Here is a 20,978-nt window from a genome sequence, read left to right as displayed (position 1 = left end):
AGGGGATTGCTATCCACGGGAACCAACATGTACTCAGTGGGGATTTGGTTCACAGTTCCAATAAAAATAGCATGTTTTTGTGACCGAGAGAGCCGTGAAATAGGCACATTAAAAATTTTTAGAGCCTGTTTTCTTAAAAGCTGCAAAATGTTTCAAAATCAGTCAAAATACATAGAAAAGACAAGCCTGGGAAAGTCAGCAATGGAAGAAGGAGGAATGGGAGCTGATGAGTCAAAACATTTGTACAGAATTTGAAGCACCAGGGATTCTTCACCTACCATATCAGTATCCGATCCTGAGGGCTCAGAAATGGATGAGTGTTAAAGCCTAGGGTATGCAAAGAGACAAAAGCCATTTGTTCTAAGAATAATCACTGGATAATACCTTCTCAGGAACCAGCATTCCTGTCAAAAGCTTAGCGATTTTGCGGTATAGCACCCCTCCCCCTTTTTAAACAAGTAGGGTGCTCTACTATTTAGTGAAAAGATCAACATCTAGACAGATAGGAAGGAAAATATCCTATGGCTTCTTCCCAGCAACCAACGCTTTATAAAGCATCGTCATTGCAAAGTAAGTAAAACACAAAGTTTAGAAGGTCAGTCAGAAAGGGTGGACTCAATCGTAATATATTTACACACAGAAATCTCATTTCCTGATCTTACAGTTATTCCAAAGAAGAAACAAATTTACATAAGTAGTTCCAAAACATACTAGCTTATTTGGAGAAAACAAACTTTCTGTTAGCTTATCTAGAAATAACCTTCAAATCAGAATTTTCATATAACGACCATCACATTTCAGAAGTTTTTGATAAAAATGTTGGATTGTAGAGCCTGGATGCTCTACTAACAAAAAGAGGCAAATTTGAAAGTATGTTTATCTCTAGTTTAAGCATTGTGAATCTGAAAAATGGTGTTTAGGTCCCTAGCCCAGTTGGCAACTCTTTCAATTTTTGACCTGGAAGCATATAGTTATATTTTTGTCCCGTTTCATAATCAACCACTCAGAGAAAAGCAAAGTCATAAAAGTGTCATAAAAAACATACTAAAGGGAAGAGGTGGATGTCAATATCCAGCGATAAGCATGTATTTATCTACATTTAGTTTCTTTTAAACATTTTTAGAACCGTAACAGATGGTTATATTCATAAGCTTGAGTAAAGAATACGACTGCCTCCAAGTTCTGAAATAAATGCATATATGCTCTCAAAATACTGTACACATCACCTACCCTCCCTTTAAGAGAAACTGAAGTTAATTAAGATTTCCCTGGATATCTTAAAATAAAAGTAAATAATAAAAAGGAACTGAACTAAAGACATATTCTGGAAAAAAAAAATCAACTAAAGTACACAGTTTGACTCTATTGTTGCTTTAGCCCGGGTTTGATGTATAGAGAGGCTCATGCAGTGAGTTGCAGTGAGGGGACTTTCCTTTTACAGTTCAAATGCAGGGAACCTGGCTTTTGTGGGCACTAGGAGGTCAGCCAAGAAATGAATTGTTCAGCCGTTCCTTCAAAGAGGGAGAAGGGAGTGTCTGGTGTGCTGCATCTGTGTTCTCCATAATCTAAGCACCATTCAGCGAACTTACAGGCCCTGTACAGGTACTTTGCGTCCTGCGTGAGGTTGTGCAGCGACAGGAAGGCCGTAGGCATTCCCTGCAGCGCCGTGGCACAGCCCGTACCCCTTCTTCAGCGAGCCACACTGCCAGATCACATCAGCACGCTGATAGGCATCATTGAGAGACTGTTCCTCTTTGAACACCTTATAGGCCTGAATGAGCATGTAGATTACCCCAGGAGAACCGTGGCACCAGTGAACTAGCAGATCCCGAGTATTGTCCACACGAGGAGGGTAATTGCCGGAAGGGAATTTCAGCTGGCAGACGTAGTCTACACTGGGCTTGACCAAACTGTGTAACTTCCCATGGCTCACTTGAAGGCTGGGCTGCCTCAGGTGGTAATAAATTCCTGCCAGGCCATGAGCAGCCCCGACATGGTATTCTTGGTACCATTCATACACCAGTGGAGTCTTTCTAGCTAGGTCTTCTCCAGAGGTTAAGACTGTTTCACAAATCTGCTGAACATGGCTTTGAGGAATCTTTTCCACTCCAGAGTTCTTCTTCACAAAGAGAAGAGCATAGATGTAGCCCATTCGACCATAGAGCATTTCATTTGGAGCATATGGGGATCAGTCTTATTTAGGTGAATTAGCTGGACGATGCAGTCCCCTGCCCGCTTCTCATTGTTCATCTTGTGATGCACCACAGCGGCCACTTCCAGGGGGCCCCTATCCCCACAAAGGAAGGTGATGGAATGCTTGGTCGGATAGTTCGGACTTTGCTTTACATAGCCATGTGCCATCTGTAGGTAGGTAGGGCCCCCAGACACATCCTAGAGGTGTAAGTAAAGCACAGCAATACCTGCCCAGCCAGTGTAAACAGTGCTGTCCCGAGTGTCCGCAGACTTTAGGCTTCTCTCCATTCGTTGAAGAAGCTCTCGAATCTTATTGTTCAGGAGTTGTGAGAATTCGGTAGTCATCCCAGCAGAATCAGAGTGGCCTTCAGCCAGGGATTTGTTATAATCGGCGTAAGGATTTGGGGAGGCCCTTGGCGCCATGGTGCCAGAAACGAGCCCCGCGGCCTCGGGACAAAACGAGAAGCCCGCTTTCACCTGTCCTGTGTTCTTGTAACCCTACTGCTTGTACCCACCACCCTGACCTCCAGACCTACCTATTAGTTGAGGCTGTATTTTTGTTCTTGTCCTCCAAAACGCTTGGACTTTTAATAAACCTTCTTTGATTGATTACAGTCAAATTTATGCTTGGCTCTTCTCAGATGAGATGATATGGAAAACCAAGTTGTGTATGTTTCTCTTTTCTCACAGGCTATTTTACATATGAAATTTTAATTTGGTTTAAAAATAATTCCTTAAGTAATCTCCCGTTAATGTCTAATAAAATTTAAAAATTTCAAATCCAAGATATAATCCTTTTCCTGTAACTCAGTCAGTTGAGTTCACGCTGATACCCATACTTTCTGTCAAGATCTGCTTGTCCTTCTCTCCATACCTGCCTTATCTTGGATTCCCCAAGAGGACCAGTTTTCACATTTCTCTATTGACCTGAGACATTTTCTTTACAGTGATGTTTTTCAACTGTTATTGGTAAAGGACTAGTTTTTTGCTCTTTTAAAAAAATTTTCCAGTCCACCATGGACCAATACTTCTGTAAAATACGATAAAATTAACTATTTGGGAAATGAAAGGCCTCCCCTTACAAAAAAAATACACGGTACAGGATCCCTGATCATGGGCCTAGATGTCACGCAATGTTAAATTATCATAGTTTCTAAATGCTCACTCTTACCTTCTCTGCTTGTTTTGTGGCAGACTGGTTTGCCCTGGGAACCACACTCAGAGTAGCACCGCCAGAGAGCAGTGGTTCTCAGGTGTTTTGGTCCCAGAACCCCTTTTACTCTTAAAATTTGAGAACGCTAAATGCTTTTGTTTACATAGGTTATATCTATTACTGTTGATGTTAATTTAGAAATTAAAGCTGAGAAAAATTTTAAATATTTACCAATTCATTTTTAAAAAGCTACTGTATGTTATATTATTAATTCTGTTTTTATGAAAAATATTTTCTCAAGCAAAAAAATTGAGAAGAATGGTATTTTTACATTTTTGCAAATCTCTTTAATGACTGGCTTAACTGAAGACACTAGATTCTCATATCTGCTTCTACATTCAGTCTATTATGGTTTGTTGTTTTGGTTGAAGAAAATGAAGATAATCTGGCCTCACACAGATGTGTAGTTGGAAAAGGGAAGAGTATTTTAATAATAGCCTTTTCAGATAACTGTGGGTATATTTCTTTGATATTGCCCCCAAACTCAGCAAGTGGTGGGGTAGTTGCAATATGGAATCTGAAATCCTATCAATAAACTTTTTGTACTTGGTTTCTGCCTTGCACTTTGAATGGATCATTTGCCTTTCATGACTTTGTAACATCATACATTGGCCATTTAAAAAATATTGCATGCATATCTTCCAAATGTTGACACATTCCTTTATAGATATTTTTAAAATCACATTCGTTGTCACCACTTACTTCATCAGAAAATTCTTAGATTATTTGGAAATTGGAAGACTCATAGGGGCAGATACTAGTTTTCCAATATTTTGATTTTTCTTGGAAGATCAAATTTTATTATTGGCAACAAATACTATCAGCTGTTTTCCTTGAAGTGACAAACTTGCTTGTTCACTTTTGAGAAAATACCTGCCAAATTCTCAAGTTCAAATAACCGTAGTTTTTCTCTTAGTCATGCTCCATGAAGAAGTGGCCAGTTCACCTTGCAGTTCAATCCCAGAAGTACTTTCCCTCAAGGCAATCTTCATACTTGCAGCGCGCAGAAGTGCTTTATGCACCCTTCCCATTTTGTCACAAGGAATACTAGAAAGACGTGTTCAAGGGTTGAGATTTAGTAAAAGTAATTTTTACTGCTTCATCAAGGATATTAAGTAAAACTGGCTTTTTTGTTTGTTTGTTTGTAACTGCCAGCATATGGCTGTGAAGGATACGGCACTAGTATAATTTGGTGTCATCACTGCCTTTATTTGTGCTGAGATGCCAGCAGTCTGACCCACCATTGCTTTTGCTGTATTAAGTGCAAATGTCAACATCATGAAAAAGACAACACCTTGGTGTTATTGTGAAGATGGTTTTGACCTTGCAGGATCCCTGGGAGAGTCTCAGTAGCCTGTCCTCCCCTTACCACCCCCAGGTCTGTGCGCCACACGTTTTTGTCATTAGAAAAGCAGTTTGACCAGCAATTGGCTTTTGAAAGTCCAAGAAAATATGTTATGCATTTTTTTGAAGGAAAAATTATTTATTTGTACCCAGATTTGTTTGTAAAAAGGTTTGAGGCCAGTAAATATAAATTGTGTAACCAAGGTAACAAATCTGACAGCAGAATTTCTGATTTTTTTTTTTTTTTTCTCTTAAAACTTGCTGTACCAAGTTTAATCGTTTGGGGTGATTTTTACAGTAACAATTAGTTGTGTTATTGGTAGATGTTGGATTACATCTTTGGACGATCCAAAAATGACACGTTTTAATAGGAGTAAACTAGGGAACCTGGCTTAGGTCCACATTTTTGGCAAAGTATATGTGGCTGCTTATGCTCTGAAAGGGCTAATAAGAATTTTTACTTACAGGTGCCCGGGAATATCACGTCCAATTTTTTAGCAACCAGCCAGAGAGGGCGTGGGTTCACGAAAAGCGGGTCCGAGAGTACAAAGGTCACAAACAGTATGAAGAACTACTGGCCGAGGCGACCAGACAAGCCAGCAATCACTCTGAGAAACAGAAGGTGACTGATGACATAGGAACATGGTCAATTGAATGTGGACTGTAAAGGACTTAATAATTTAGTAGAGCTTTTCATACTTGAATTCAAGCAATTAGAATGACTTATTTTAGTCCCCTAAGCTCAATTTTAATAATTCATTGTGTGTCAATAAATTTTATATGTCATATAAACAACATTATAGTCCTACTGAAAACTTTATCTGCTTAATACAATTTTGGATTCTATTTTGAATTGAATTCAAATGTACATAGTCTAGTAGATGCTAGTGAAATGAGGATTTTGTCAGAGATTTTTATGTTTTTTCCTATTTCAGCATTTTCCCCTAATTCCCCTTTATTCTTATTTAGCAAAATTGTTTTATGAAAGTAAGGTTTTAAAAATATTTAGTACTTACTCTGAGACAGGCACTGTTTTTAAGCATTTTATATATGTATTAATCCATTTAATCTTCATTACAACTTTGGTGAGGTAGATACTGTTATTCCTATTTCTGCAGATGAAGAAATTGAGGCACAGAACCCTTAAGTAGCGGGTTCAACCAAGGTCACACTAGTGATGGAACTAAAGATGTTTGTTGTGGTGGTGGACATAATAGAATTTTGACATGAACTCTTGATAATCTGTCTGGTCGAGATTTTTAAACTCAACTAATTTAGTGTGGGCCTCTGGTGATTCAGAAATATTTTCACTCTAAGCTAAATATTTTCACAGAGGATTTTGATTACTTTTATCAAACTTAACACTTCACAGTGTTTAACAGTGTTTGACATATACTGTACCGTCTCCTTGTTTCATTAGCTAATTTCTGGCTACCTCAGTCTAACCCCCTGGATAATTCCTAATTGCTTTGCTCATCTCACATACCTTTATTCAAAATTTTCTTACCTGTTTTGCCAATCCAAAGTCTTCTGATCAGGACTCTGGAAACTGTGATGCAGGTTTATTTTTCCTCTCATACGATCCTGTTTTCTTGTGTTGTATCGATTTCCACGTGTTCCTCGGGGCTCCCCTTTCTCTGCATTCTGCCCCTGTTTGCATTCTGGCACAGGCTGGCCGCTCAGCTCCAAATGCTGGCTCTGTGCCACTTACTTAGCTTTGCTGTGGTCTGTGTGGCACCCCTGAGTTTTAGGGTGTTGTCTTTAATGTTAGTGTTTTATTGGCCCCTGAAAGTTATCCTTTCTGTAATCTTTCTTCTCTCTGCCATCATCACTGCCAGCTTTTTAGGAATGTGACATGAGGCGGACGACTCCCTCTTGGAGGGACTTGTCCAGCAGAGTGGGCAACAAAGAAGGGTTTACTGTAAAAGAGTGGACCTGCATGTCCTTGATAGCAGCGCTGATTCATCAAAGTCATGGAGTTAGAACATTTCCCTTGTTTGACTGAAGACCCTGAAGATGTTTATGCATACCTGGAAAGATGATAAGACCACATGGGAAATACATGTTTTTTTAACTGTCCCTATTAGATTAAAGCATGTTCCATAATGCCTGTATCTTTCTTTACAGATTCGGAAACCCCGGCCTCAGAGAGAACGTGCTCAGTGGGATATCGGCATTGCCCACGCAGAGAAAGCGTTGAAAATGACCCGGGAGGAAAGAATTGAACAGTATACTTTTATCTACATTGATAAACAGCCTGAGGAGGCTTTATCCCAAGCAAAAAAGAATGTTGCCTCCAAGGCTGAAGTTAAAAAAACCCGAAGGCCAAGATCAGTGCTGAATACTCAGCCAGAACAGACCAGTGCAGGCGAGGCGGCCTCCTCACTATCAGGTACTGAAATTCGGAGACACAGCCAGAGGCGGCACACAAGCGTGGAAGAGGACGAACCACCTCCGGTTAAAGTAGCCTGGAAAACGGCAGCTGCGAGGAAATCCTTACCAGCTTCCATCACAATGCACAAAGGGAGCCTGGATTTGCAGAAGTGTAACATGTCTCCAGTTGTGAAAATTGAACAAGTGTTTGCTCTTCAGAATGCTACAGGAGATGGGAAATTTATCGATCAGTTTGTTTATTCAACGAAGGTACCTTCTTTTCTCATGGGTTTTTTGGGGGAACCTAGGTATCTAGTAAGTAGTCAACCTTGGCATTTAAAAAAACCCCAGGGCTTCCCTGGTGGCGCAGTGGTTGAGAGGCCGCCTGCCTATTCAGGGGACACGGGTTCGTGCCCCGGCCCGGGAAGATCCCACATGCTGCGGAGCAGCTGGGCCCGTGAGCCATGGCCGCTGAGCCTGCGCGTCCAGAGCCTGTGCTCCGCAACGGGAGAGGCCACAGCAGTGAGAGGCCCGCGTACCGCAAAAAAAAAAACCCAAAAAACCCAAACAACACAAGGTCATAATTTGAATACCCTTTGTATTCACTGCACTTGAAATGTACAGTCAGTTTACTCTGTTTAAGATGGGGGCAAAAAAGACATAGGCAAAAAAGCTTTGCTTTTGTTCTTTTTTTTTCTCTCTTTTGTAATATCCCCATCTGTACTAGATTAATCTTGAGCTGTGCAGCCAAAATTGAGCTGAGCTCCCTAAAATCATGGGAAAAAACTGGGCACTTTGCCTGTTTCTGGTTTGTGTGGTTAGTTTTTCTTAGTTGCAAAGTATGCTTCTTATTAAATCATTTCTGTCAGTTATCTGAATTAACCGTTGTAATCATTATACCTGTTGCTCTGTTTGGTTGCACCAGCAATTTTGTTTGGCTCATGTTGACCTGCGATAGCTCATACATTTTAGAGAAGTACCAGAACTGTGTTTGTTCTGTCACAATGAACTGCGGTGACAGCTTGTGTAACGGGGTGAAAGTAGCCTCTTCAAACGGAATGCCTCCCTCAGACAGCCCTGGGCCTCCATTTAGGGCGCTCACACTTTAGCTTGAAGACTTTAAAGCTCTTTTACAACATTTGTACTTTCTATTCCGTGTACCTCTTCACTACCCTCCCAGCCGACACCACAACTGTGGGCTTGTGAATCCAAATTCAGTGGCACCTCATGGATGTGTGCTGTTTCAAGAATTCTGTGCTGATTTCCTAACGTTGTCTTATGCACATTAAAATAAATATAGGTGCACCTCATTGGTGATATATTTTCCTAAAGAGAAGCATAAGGGTCCTCTGTTAACCTGTTTCTGCCTATAGGTTCAACCGATTTCAGTAAGGCGAAGCTCCTTGGAAAAACTTAAGTTACAGTCCCCACTTGGTTCTGTTGACAGCTTTGACTCGCAAGTAAATACTTTGTATCTTTTTCGAATGCGAATTGGCTTCATTCTTGGAGCTGGTTTTTATCTGCTTTTGGATGCACAAATCAAACTTTGTCACCCCCCCCCCCCAAAGAGTGCTATTTAAATCAAATTTGAGATAAAACTGACCTTTTAAAAATGAAAGCTTTAAAAATACATATACTATATTTATAAATCACTCCTTTATTTCACTGCATTAAAAATACCTAAAATGAGACAGAACTGTAATTCTCCCTGCCTTCTCTCTGCTCCAGATTGCTTATGGGGTGCACATTTTCATCACACTTCTGTAATCTAAGGATATCCTTGTCTTTCAAAGACGTGTTGATATTTTTATCTGTAGTAGGGTACTTTACCACATGAAAATGACTATAGTTCTCTTACTGTGATATGGGTAAAGGGAGAGACTATTCAGACCAGAAAATATTTTGGTTTTGACAGAAAATTAGATGATACAGGTTTATTTTTTAGTGATATTCATCATCTGGACTTAGAAAACAGGTTTTTTTCCCCCACATAGTCTCATTGTACATTTTAGAGTACATCCTGATGACTTAATAAAATTGTTCTGATAATGGCTAAGATAATAAATTAACTGCAATCAAAGACCATATAAAATCCAAGCACAGGGCTTCCCTGGTGGCGCAGTGGTTGAGAGTCCGCCTGCCGATGCAGGGGACACGGGTTCGTGCCCCGGTCCGGGAGGATCCCACGTGCCGCGGGGTGGCTGGGCCCGTGAGCCACGGCCACTGAGCCTGCGCGTCCGGAGCCTGTACTCCGCAACGGGAGAGGCCACAGCGGTGAGAGGCCCACGTACCGCAAAAAAAAAAAAAAAATCCAAGCACATTATGATGGTCTTAAGGCATCTTTATAAGCCAATGATGCCATTTGCCTGGTAATCACCTATTTTTTAATTTGCCTTATTTTGAAGGGAATTGGTAACAAAACAGAAATAAGTGTCAGGGGACAAGACAGACTTATAATTTCTACACCAAACCAGAGGAATGAAAAGGCAACTCAGAATATGTCATCTCCGGAAACAGCATCTGGTCCTGCAGGTGGGTATGAATATAGAGTACGTTCCCATTGGAGTTCTTGGTTCTGCTTGACTGTCACATGGCAGCTCTGTTCCTATCAAAATCAAATTATATTTTAAAAATGAAATCATAAAAGTGATTATTTCAATAGGAAAGAATGGTTTAGGGGCCAGAGAGCTTTATTGATAGTAATAGTTATTTTTCCTACAGGAATTTAAATAATAGGATTCTATAATGAAAAGACTATAGTTATACAGTCTGTACATATCTGACTAGATGCACCATTTGATGATCTCTCTGCATGAGAATAACAGCTTTAATTTTCCAGCACTATTAACACATTCTTACTCTTTCCTCCTTTATCCCCTATTGGACACAAATTGGTAGATGCCCACACTCTTTCCATTATTCTTAGGTGTGCTAGATGTCAGCAGTTGAGGGGTTCGGACCTAGCTCTCTTATAATCTTCTCTGATTAACAGATACCATGAATTGAAAATCAAGCTACATTATTGTTGCTCAAAGAAGAAATGCCTGTATTTAGTAAGATCGTGCCTTTGGAATAGGCAAAGTAATTTTTATTAAGAGACTGACTGAGGATCTTATAGAAGCTTAATTGAGTGTCTGGTGGATTTGGTTTATATAACAGTATTACTGCTGCATACAGCTGTTAAGAAAAGAGTTAGATACCAACTAACTTGGTCATTTGAAATCTTAGGAGGAAGGAGTTTGTTTCAATTTGTTCTTTCACATTTTTTTTTGGAATCTAAGAAGTGACCAAATAATTTTCTAGAAGGATTAAAGTCTTAAGACCCAAGGTAGTAATCTTGGATCAGTAGTAGCTCAGGCAAACCTGTAATTGAGTGGCACTAAGGGGTAAGTATTTTTGTAAGGGAAATTTTGAGTAAGATTCTTCTTATTATAAAAGCTAAATTAAAACAATCATTATTCAGGAAAGAACTTGCAGCCCTTTATTTTCAAGAAAGGGCTGCAGGATGGGGAAAGGTGTTGCCACGGGGACAGGGCATAGTAAATAGAATGCCTTTATTCAACAATGAGTTGGGAAAGGAAGCTGCAGTAAGGTAAGGAGGGAGTAGCAAAGTCCAGAACCAGATCTGCAACTTGTATCACTTCAAAATACTGTATAAAAAATGAAATTATAATGAAGCAATGAATAATGGACTTAGAAGATTTTGCATTAATTAGCCATAATTGAAAATGTTTGTTACCTTCTTTGATACCACAAGACTCTTTTGGCCTCAGTGCTCTGTAGTTAGGTCTATCAGTTTTGTCATCTTTCTTTACTGTTAAACTGTTAGTTTATTGTTAAACTGTTTACTGTTAAACTGTTAGTAATTTGTCTGAATGTAAGTGTGATATTTAGACTAGGAGGATCATTACTTAAACATCTGCATTCTCCGAACTAGGGAGAAAGTAAATTCTTCATAGGATATTAGATTGATCTTAAATATTAAACTTTTACTTTTAATGGAGATTGTTTTTTCTGCCCCTCAGCTACTGAACATTTTATCTTCATGTAGTCTTTTCATTTCAATTTAAGTTCTGCTGTGGATTTTCTTCTTTTCCTTCTTTTTTTTTTCTTTTCTAGTGAAAGCTAAAGGTGGAAGGTTATAATTCTTTATATCAAGAAAAAGCCCAGTTCCTTCCTCAGGCAGACATAATGTAATGAGATTGTAAATTAACGTTGCAGCCTTAATTTAGGGATGAGCGCTCTAAAGCTTTGACCTTGGTTTAAATTTGGTTACCAGCCGTAGTTGATAAGCATATTTTATCTTTTTACATGACCATTTTGTTCCTTGCGAAAATAACTTCAGTAGTTGAAAAGTCAGAAAAGAGACCCAATCTCCCTTCAGAAACCAATTGTACCATTATCTCATTTGGTGTTAACTACTCATGGGGAATTCTCCAGCCTTTTCTTAGTAAATTTAGGTGCTACATAGGATGTGTGGCACTGCTACATTTCTATGGTTTGAGGAGTTGTATCTGCATTTCTGCCAGATTTCTAAGCTATTTTCCAAATCCAGAGATGCTCACTTCTCCTCTCTTAGAACATAAATATAATACTTTTTAGTGTCTTTAAATGTAGTAGAATGTATATGTTCTTCGGGTAGCTTTCAGAATAATTTTACGGAGTCACCACATTGTCTTATCTTTGTAAGACAATAGAGCAAATATCATTTGCCCTTGCTAGAACAATTTTGTTGTCATTCTCAAAACAAGGTTTTTTGTTTGTTTGTTTTACGCAGTTCTATTTTCATTTTCCTCTTCCCTGGTAGGTCTTGAGTGTTGATGACTATACTGAAATGTGAATCTTTGGAATACTCAGGTGTCTGTGAGGGTAGGATACCTGTTGTCTTAGTTAACATTTTCATCATTGTAAGGAGAAGAGTGAGAGTAAAGGACACATTCATTTTGTGACTTCTCTGCTAGAAATTAATTAAGCACAACTCAGAAACAATACATTATCATCAAACTACCTACTCCTTCCCCCCAAAAAGTAGTGGGATCCTTCTTTGTTTTGGCTTTGAACAAAGGTGAGGAAAGCCCTTTCCACATAAACAAGAACAATGAAACCAGAAAATATACAGGTGATATGGAACACTTCATTGAGGTAGCTTCTGCAAGGTGATTATTATCTAGCAAGGACTGTTTAGGTGGTCCAAGCACTGAAAAGATGGAGAACAGCTGTGCTGAAGGTATCATTCCTTCTTAAGGTCACAGAATGAATCATTCTGTGATTCATCCCTGACTTAGTGTTTCTTCACATTGCGGCCTTCAGTCTTAAGTTTTATCCTTTCCCAAATGGGGTCTATGTGAGTTTTCTTTCAAAGAATTTTACTGTTTAAAAATCTTCATAGTTTCTTTTTTTCACCATTTAATATTAAATAGCTTGATAATTTGTTTCAACTAGTTTTCCATGACTAATTATTTCTAAGTTATACAAGTCCCTTGATAGTCAAATTAATGATTCAGTTTTAGTCCCATTTTTGTGCGTTTCCTGCTTTTTTCCCTTTGGTTGTTAATGATATAACAATAGCAAAACCAGCACCTAGCACTATTAAGCATTTTACGTGTAGAATTAATTTATTTGTTAAAATGCAAAATACATAGTACCGATTGAATTTTGAACCATTAATTCCTAATGTCAACTGAGAATAAAATCATTTTCATCCATCCCCTCAGTCCCTTCATCCCTTCAGTTATTATTACCTAAATGTGTTTATCTGCTGTTTTGGTTTGACTTTACAATTTTTAAAAATCCAATCCCTCTTTATCTGTATAGTTCAGAGTGCGTTATGACTCCTAGTCTCAACCCATCAACTTTTACAATTTGATCTATACAATTTTTTTAATGTACTCCCAAGTGTTTAATAGTTTTTTTAATGAGTTATAGTTAAAAGACCAAAAGTAATGGATAAGAAAAGGAAGGAATTTGGTCAGATCTTAATTACTTGAATGTCAGTTACTCAAGTGAGGTTTTATTGTTTGTTCGTTTGAATTGTCTTTTAGGCTCAGTAGAAAAGAAGCAACAGAGAAGATCCATTAGAACCCGTTCCGAATCAGAGAAATCCACTGAGGTCGTGCCAAAGAAGAAGATCAAAAAGGAGCAGGTTGGCTTCCCACATGTAGAGGGTTAACCGTCGTATTTGTGAGTGTTGTGGCTTATGCTGGTGTCTTAAAAGAAAGAGAGACTCCCCCCACACTGGCTTTCCTTTCCGGACTACCTAATGCTTCTGTCCTGGTGAATCCCAGTGCCCAGTCCTAATACAACCATCCCTGTGATGCTGCTTCAAGCATTTTCACAGAAAACGATCAGGCTTCAGGAGATGGGAAGTCAGTGGTACAAGACTTCTAAAGAATTCCTCACATTGATTTTGACATTTCAGTTACGAGCAAAATAATTTCATGTTTTTGTGATTTTTATTTGGAACCATCATTGAGTTCCCTTTTCTTTTTAATTTTAATTTTTGGTTTAAGCTGCTGGTATATATTATTTTTATTTTTTAAACAGACCAAATTAATTTACCTATAAGAGTTTTATTTAAGAAACAGATAATCATAGATGATCTGGTTTTTCTGTTGGTATCACAGATTTTTTGGAATGTTATTTTCCCAGTGGAATGGCACTCACCTGTTACTAAGTTATCAGATACACACTATTTATGTAAAAAGAAGGAGGGGCATTTTGACGGAAGGGTATTCAGCCAGTGTAATCAATACAGCAATAGGCATATTAAATTACCTTTTCAAAGAAATGTTTGGAAATCGTTAACTCCTTTAACTTAAATTCACAGTCAGAATTTTTCTTAATTTGTTAAAGTGAAAGAATATCCAGTTTTATACCCAGACAGCTGCTACTAAACAAAAAGAATTGTGAATAGTATTAGTTCCAATAAGCTTTATATTTTTAAAACCACTTAAATATGGAAGAATGTGAAGTTTTCTATTTAAATTATTTCCTTCAGAATTTTAAACTTCCAAACTTAAGAGGTGATTTTGTGGGTACTCTATGGTATCATCAGACATGTAAAACAGTTTTTCCAGAAATATTTAACAAAAATTTAAATAATATCCTAATTTGTCATTCATTTATCATAATTAGCTTTCATACTTAGGAAATTATATTCCAAAAAATCTTTCTAACCTCTTGCAGATCTCCAGTATTCCTTTCCAAAATGAAGTTGTGATTTTGCCAGCTGGTTCCCAAATTCAGTCTGTGACCAGTCAGTCTAAAATTAATAAGGAGAATGAGTACAAAAACTGGGATGGATTGTTAATGCCACTGTGTTTATAGTTAGTAGTAAAACAATACCAGTGATTGTTTAGAAGATTTTATATTTGTATTACTAATTGTATCTTATAAAAGCACTTCTGTTGTATGTTTTTTTTACTTGTTGTAAAAGAAAAAATAAAAATTTTTTTAAAAAGCTTAGAATAATCCTTAAATATTTACAAAATGTGTTGCAACATGCATATTTCACCACTCAGAGAAACATTAAATCCAATTCATAGCTTAAGCAGGTACTCCTCCAAATGGCATCCTTTCTTTAATTCCAATGGTTCAATCCTCAAATTACCACGTGTTTTACATAAACATTGGCAGAATAACTTCTGATCTCGCTCTCCTAATGTAGGATCAAGACACTGTTCATAAGACACTCAAGAAAGTGCTTTTGCAATATCACAAACTTATTTTCTTAAGTTTGTACTAGCAGCAAAAGTATTGAGCTTCCAGCTGTATGGAGCCCTGTAGCACTCTCTACAGAGAGGGTCCTGATTCCCAGCAACTTAGATGTGAGTGCAGGCGCGGAAGGGTCTTAAAGTGGCGTGAGTTACATTAACCTGAGTATCATAGTAAGTAAAAATTTATCCTAACGTCTTTGGGGCGGGAGGGGTTTATAGCAACATCGGGGCTGGTTGCAGAAACAACCCCTCTCCTGCCTCCCAGACACTGAGGAAAGTATTTGTGTTCTTTTCATATACCAAGGGAATGGTGGGAAAGGTCGTTGCTCAAAAGCATGTGGCTGTGTGTTGTCACTTGGTATCCAGCACAGGCAGCTAGGATTTAAACCCTCCCTGACCCTGAGACAGAGAACTTTACCAGAAAATGGGACCGAGTCCAGATTTCAGATACATTAATCGCTCATCATTACTTAGATTGATCGAAGTATTATTTTTTTCCCTCTGTTAATTAAGTGAAAAAAAATTCCCCATTAATGCTGTATTTTTCTGTCCAAACAGGTTGAAACAGTTCCTCAGGCTACAGTGAAGACTGGATTACAAAAAGGTGAGTTATTATAATGTTGCTCTGCATTTCCTTGATTAAAAACAATTTGAAAGAATTATTTGTACTTCATGTATTTTTGTGTGTCTCTGTAAATCACTTGTCGCTCTTCAGTCGATAATTTGTGTGAAATTGAAGTATTCCCGTGTTTGTGTGTGTGTGCGCGCATGCGTGCGTGTGTGTCTTTTAGAATTGATCTTACTCTGTGCCTCCATGTGAAAAGTCTTATTTGTTTTGGTAAATTGGAGAACACCACGTAGGCTTGATACTGTTTCCAGCTTTTCTCCATAAGATTCTGGGGTTTCACTGGTTTATAAACTAGGGATGTGACGAATCCACTTTTTTTGGTATTCGACTGAATACCGAATAGTAGCTATGTCAATAGTGGTCAAACATGGACTATGACAAATCAGACAAGACAACCTGATTGAAAAAAAAAAAATCTTGCCACATTTATTTTTACAGTGCTGTAAAATCTTTTTGTATATTAAAATGATTCGTAGCATATTTATGGCCATTATTTGATGACCTTATGCAGAATCTATTTGAGATATGCACAAAGTTTAAGAAACCTTAAACTTAAGTCTGTACTTTTCTGTGTGCAATTTGACTACAGTACAAACTCCATAGCATGATTCGTGCGTTTTTGGTGAGATCAGACTGTATTTAATACCTGTAGTTTACTCTGGGCAAATTGCATTATTTAAAAAAAAAAAAAAAACACCAGCCTCTCTGCATTCTCGGGGAGAAGTCTGCAGCGATGGTCTCCGTGGAGATCCTCAGCAGAACTGAACAGCCTCTCGGAGGGAACACTGCTTGGCGGAGCTCCAAGAAAAGACATCGCGATCGCTGCGAGATTAGGAGGCCTGATTGCGTTGTGTTTCCACCATTCCACAGGGTCGGCGGACCGGGGAGTGCAGGGCTCTGTCAGATTCAGTGACAGCTCCGTCTCCGCAGCGAGTGAGGAAACTGTGGACTGAGATTCCTGTACAATTTCATCCCAGAAACTCCAGACTTGTAGTCTCCATGCAAGATTTCTTTGTCGGCGGCTCGATAAACAGTTTCTTTGTTTTCAATTTTGATTTTGCCAATCATCATTATGGGCATTTTCCTGCCTGATTTCTTTTTCAAGACTCTGAACAATTGCTTTAACATTCAAATGATTTTTTTTTTCTTTTCTTTTTTTTTTTTTTTTTTTTGTCTGAGCTGGATGGGTACAGCTTAAATCATGGGTCCAGCCTAAAAACCACCGTTTAACTTACACTGATCAATTTCAACATGGACTGTTTTTGGGTTTTTTTTGTTTTTGTTTTTGTTTTTTTAAAAAAATAAAGCGTCATTAATGCACATCTGCAGGGTTTTGCCAAACAGCCCAAACTGTATACATTACAATCATTAAAAGCTCTTATTTTTTTTAACATTAGTGCCGTTATCATGGAGAACAGCGTGGTGGCTGCCTTTGGCAGCCTGTCCTTTTTCTAGCATTTTCAGAAACTCATCGGAAATGGCGGTACCTGTGTTTCCCTTCGAAAGCCTCTCAGTACAGCACTCCTGTTCCTCTGTTAAAACTCCTTGTTAATCCAGTGATCTTTTAGGCCAAGGAAATATTTTGTGGTGGTGTTCTGGGTCCATACACCAGCAATGAAGGAGATAGATTTGTGTACTTGTGTTTTTTAATCAGCGTTAACACGGGCAGGCACCCTCATTTGTAGATGTAAGGAAACATTCAGTGAAAACCTTGTAGGATGGGATGTGATAACGAGGTTCCAGTAACCTGAGCAGTCTAACGAGGTCCACATCCTCCTGCACAGACCGTGCCGCACACCAAGTGCTGTTCCCGCTCAGCCTTTGCGGATCTTCATGGCCTCGGGAGACCTGTTTCTCCATGGTCTCTTCTGGACTGCACACTTCCACCATAGCTTGCTGGGCTGATCTAGATGTCTGTTTGTTGTATGGAAATTTTGGGGGAAAAAAAAAATCTAAAACACAAACTGTGGGTTGAAATATTAACCGTCTCCTTGGTTCCTTGGTATTCACCGTGCCTGATCTGCACATTTCATCGTGGCTGTTTCTGTATAGCCTATACTGCATTAGCCCAAGAGATTGTTGCTTTGTAACTTTTTGCACTATTGTTTTGGCTGGATTTGTATTACACACCGTTTTAAAAAAAAAATTCCACACTATTCTCTGCCTTTTTTTTTTTTTTTTCATATTTATTCCTTCCCTCACCAAGTCCACACAGAGGCCTCTCATCCAGCTCTTCGTGATTTGGCTGCACTTGAACATTGTCTGTTTACAGCCCTCAGCACTGTGCCTCCTAGATGGCATGACGTATGTAGCTGTGCTGCAACACTTGTAATGGTCACAGTAAATGCCCTTCACCCAAGAAGTCTCAGATGAACAATTGTGAACATCCAGGATTTATCTGGGGGGCAATAATCAACTGAATTGCAAAATTCGGGGGAAAATGGCACTATCCGTGTACGAATCGAATACAAATCAAAGATTTGTCACATCCCTAATAAAAACAAGATGGAGGTGTCTCTGCGACCATATTTGTAAGCTACACAGTGTGTTGGGTTTTATGTCTTCCCCCTCCAAATTGAATGGTTCTTTGGATTGCTCCAAATCGATCAGCTGTCCTGCAGTTTTGATAGAATTGGTTTTTAGGTTGGAACTTGGGCTCTGTTGCCCGAAAATAGCTTTAGAGCAGGAGCACGGAATTGAGTGTTTTAATAGAGCGGTTGTAAATTACATCACTCACCATCAGCAAGGTCAGAAGCTTATGAAATTTTGACTCGTGACTTCAGTGTTACAAAGAGAGCTATGCTTTTTTTCACACTACAGATGAGTTTGGGGAAAGAAAATATTCTCCCACAAAAAAATTAAAACAACAAACTTTAAGTACTATTTTAGGATTAATTTCGGTGTGTTGTATTAAGGTGCCAGCGAGATTTCAGATTCCTGTAAACCTCTAAAGAAAAGGAGCCGCGCCTCAACTGATGTAGAAATGGCTAGTTCCACGTACAGAGACACGTCTGACTCCGATTCCAGAGGACTGAGTGACCTGCAGGTAAATATGTCCCAGGGCCTGGGCGCAGTGTTGTCTCACTTTGCCAGACCAAGCAACCAAGTAATGCTTTGCCTGACTTTCTCGGCGAGAACAGGGAATTTTTTTTTAAATGCTGGTAGAAAAGAAATCATTTTGGTCATTTTGTAACTTACGGGTCTCTTAATTTTGCTGGTCTCTTACATAACAGGAGCGTAGTTTTTTAATTGTAACAGTTTCTCTCAAAACACCAAACATTGGGTATCCAGGGGTTTCAGAAGGGAGGAAGAGGTTGTGTGAAGGTTTCTTTGAGCAAGTCTTAACTAGGATTTTCGTAGCACCTAATTTTGAGGAAACTTTTGTTTTTCTTAAAAATGTGTTCTGTTTTCCATGTAGGTAGGCTTTGGAAAGCAAGTCGATAGCCCTTCAGCTACTGCAGATGCAGATGTTTCTGATGTGCAGTCCGTGGACTCAAGTTTGTCAAGAAGAGGCACTGGAATGAGTAGGAAGGACACTGTATGTCAGGTAGGCAGGCAACCTGTCCTGCAGCTTGAAACAAAGGCTGTAATATCCTGCCAGTAATACACTTCCCTCCTGTTTGAGAGGTTAGTATCTTTCTAAGTTATGATACTGCTTTCAAGCTACAGATCTACAAGCCACTTCAGGCTCTTTTCTTCCCTTTCGGAGTTGGAATACTTACTATTCACGTGTAAGTGCCAGTCTTCACTGTGATGCTCCCTTATTAATTGGAAGTAAATGGCAGATGGCTGACTTCAAAAACATCTTCTCAGATTGAAGTTGGTATTAAAGTTTTTAATGTATATTTACCCTTTTTGAAAAATACTGCTTTGCACTCTGAAGAAGAGTTAAAGTATGCAGATTCCAAAGAAGGAATCATAAAAGATCAAGTATGACTTTTAAACTTTATACATATTGGGTCTGGAAATAGTTATCTGGTTCAGCGGTTCTCAAAGGGAGGGCCAAGGACCAGCAGCATTGGCATTGTCAGGGTGCTTATTGGAAATGCAGATTCTCGAGCCCCACCCGAGACCCGCTGAATCAGAAACTGTGGACCCAGTAATCTGTGTCTTAACAGACCCCCCCAGTGGTCCTGATGCCTGCTACAGTTTGAGCACAGCTGGGTTTTTTTTGCCATGTTACAGATCTGTGAAAGCTCTGGGGATTCTCTGATTCCTTGCGAGGGAGAGTGCTGCAAACACTTCCACCTGGAGTGCCTGGGACTGACATCATTCCCTGATGGAAAGTTCATCTGCGTCGAATGTAAAACTGGTGAGCGTCCTGGTAGATGTGAGAAGATGGGGGTGAGGGTGGAGAAAGTGCAGTGCCCGCATCTTCCATGACATCACACTCTCTTACCATGTTTATGTAGCTCGTATCTCCTCTCCCATAGCTATTCCAACAAATTAAGACCATCCAGTGATTAGGCTTCCTGACATCTAAAGAGCAGTTTGTAATATTATTGTCAGATCTCCTCCCACTAGTGCCTTTACCATAAAATCTGTCAAATCATCGAGATGTATTTATGTTTTATCTAAAGAGCTATACAAAGTTTGTAGAGTGAATTATTTTTCAGGTGGGTTTGAGATTTTTGTGCTCAATAAATTGATCTAAAATCCCTTGACTTTATAGACCAGAATAAGTGTCCGTCACAGACTATAACCATGGGGATTGTATTTTTAGTGGAAAGATGGAACTATCAGAAATTGTTTTTAAAACATGGGGGTTTTGGAGTCATCATTTATCTCTTGTACCCCATGTATAGACTGCCACCTGTCAAAATAACTTACAGAGAAAGAAATATGTAAGTTTATATTTCTTCTCTGTGTAGCCATGATTCTAGTTAAGTCATGGAAAGCAGAAAATAGAATTGTTTAATTTGTACCAATAAGGTAAGTGAAAAGTCACCTGGAGATGACCTGGTAGTGCTTCTAGGAACCATGTTCACGTTTTTGTGGGTTTTGTTTTGGTTTTGCTGTGAGAAGCTGTGAGCCAATTGGATGTCGAGTATTTACGATATGCTGACCTTACCTTTGTACCTTATTATTTTCCTACTCCTTTCCTCCCATTATTTGGATTCTCATAGATACTTATTTTATTCTTTTTTACTCGTAGGCCTCCAAAAATCCTTTGTATGTTCTAGATTCCATTAGAACAGTAACTTTGTTTTTAACCAAATACTTTCTAAATGCCAGATGCTCTTAGTACTGAGCGTTTTATCTTCTTATCTCATTTGCTCCTCACTACATTATGAGATAGATACTATTATTATTTCCATTTTACAGAATGTGAAACTGAGGATTAGAGAGTTTGTTTTCCAGCCTTGCCCAGAGTCACAGAGACACACATGGTGAAACTGGGGTTCAGGCCCAGGAGGCAGAGCTTGACCCCAGAGTCCTTGCCCTTTACCGTTGCCTTCTGCCACCTTGACTCAGTAGGATGGGAATCACATAGCACATATCCTGACCACAG

At 39.0% G+C, this 20,978-nt stretch overlaps 1 protein-coding gene and 1 pseudogene across 4 annotated transcripts in view; one reads left to right on the top strand and one right to left on the bottom strand.

Annotated features, from left to right (window-relative positions):
* The window catches only part of NSD3 (nuclear receptor binding SET domain protein 3), a 103,365-nt gene that overhangs the window by 50,088 nt on the left and 32,299 nt on the right, over positions 1-20,978 (top strand). The window contains exons 5-12 of one of the 3 annotated variants that reach the window (XM_082680587.1): positions 5,218-5,372; positions 6,878-7,393; positions 9,529-9,655; positions 13,165-13,265; positions 15,397-15,442; positions 18,382-18,512; positions 18,885-19,013; positions 19,652-19,778. In XM_082680587.1, coding sequence (XP_082536713.1) covers positions 5,218-5,372; positions 6,878-7,393; positions 9,529-9,655; positions 13,165-13,265; positions 15,397-15,442; positions 18,382-18,512; positions 18,885-19,013; positions 19,652-19,778 — 1,332 coding nt within the window. Of the gene's footprint in view, positions 1-5,217; positions 5,373-6,877; positions 7,394-9,528; positions 9,656-13,164; positions 13,266-14,308; positions 14,467-15,396; positions 15,443-16,336; positions 17,908-18,381; positions 18,513-18,884; positions 19,014-19,651; positions 19,779-20,978 lie in introns of those variants that run through there. The other 2 variants (XM_082680586.1, XM_082680585.1) reach the window with 2 other exon arrangements.
* On the bottom strand, positions 1,436-2,616 carry LOC309839073 (glutathione S-transferase LANCL1-like; annotated as a pseudogene). The gene has a single exon. The product of its transcript is annotated as a glutathione S-transferase LANCL1-like (transcript).

Source organism: Grampus griseus (genome assembly GCF_964374135.1).
Source record: "Grampus griseus genome assembly, chromosome: 21".
Taxonomy (NCBI): domain Eukaryota; kingdom Metazoa; phylum Chordata; class Mammalia; order Artiodactyla; family Delphinidae; genus Grampus; species Grampus griseus.
This window is presented reverse-complemented; position numbering and strand designations above follow the sequence as displayed.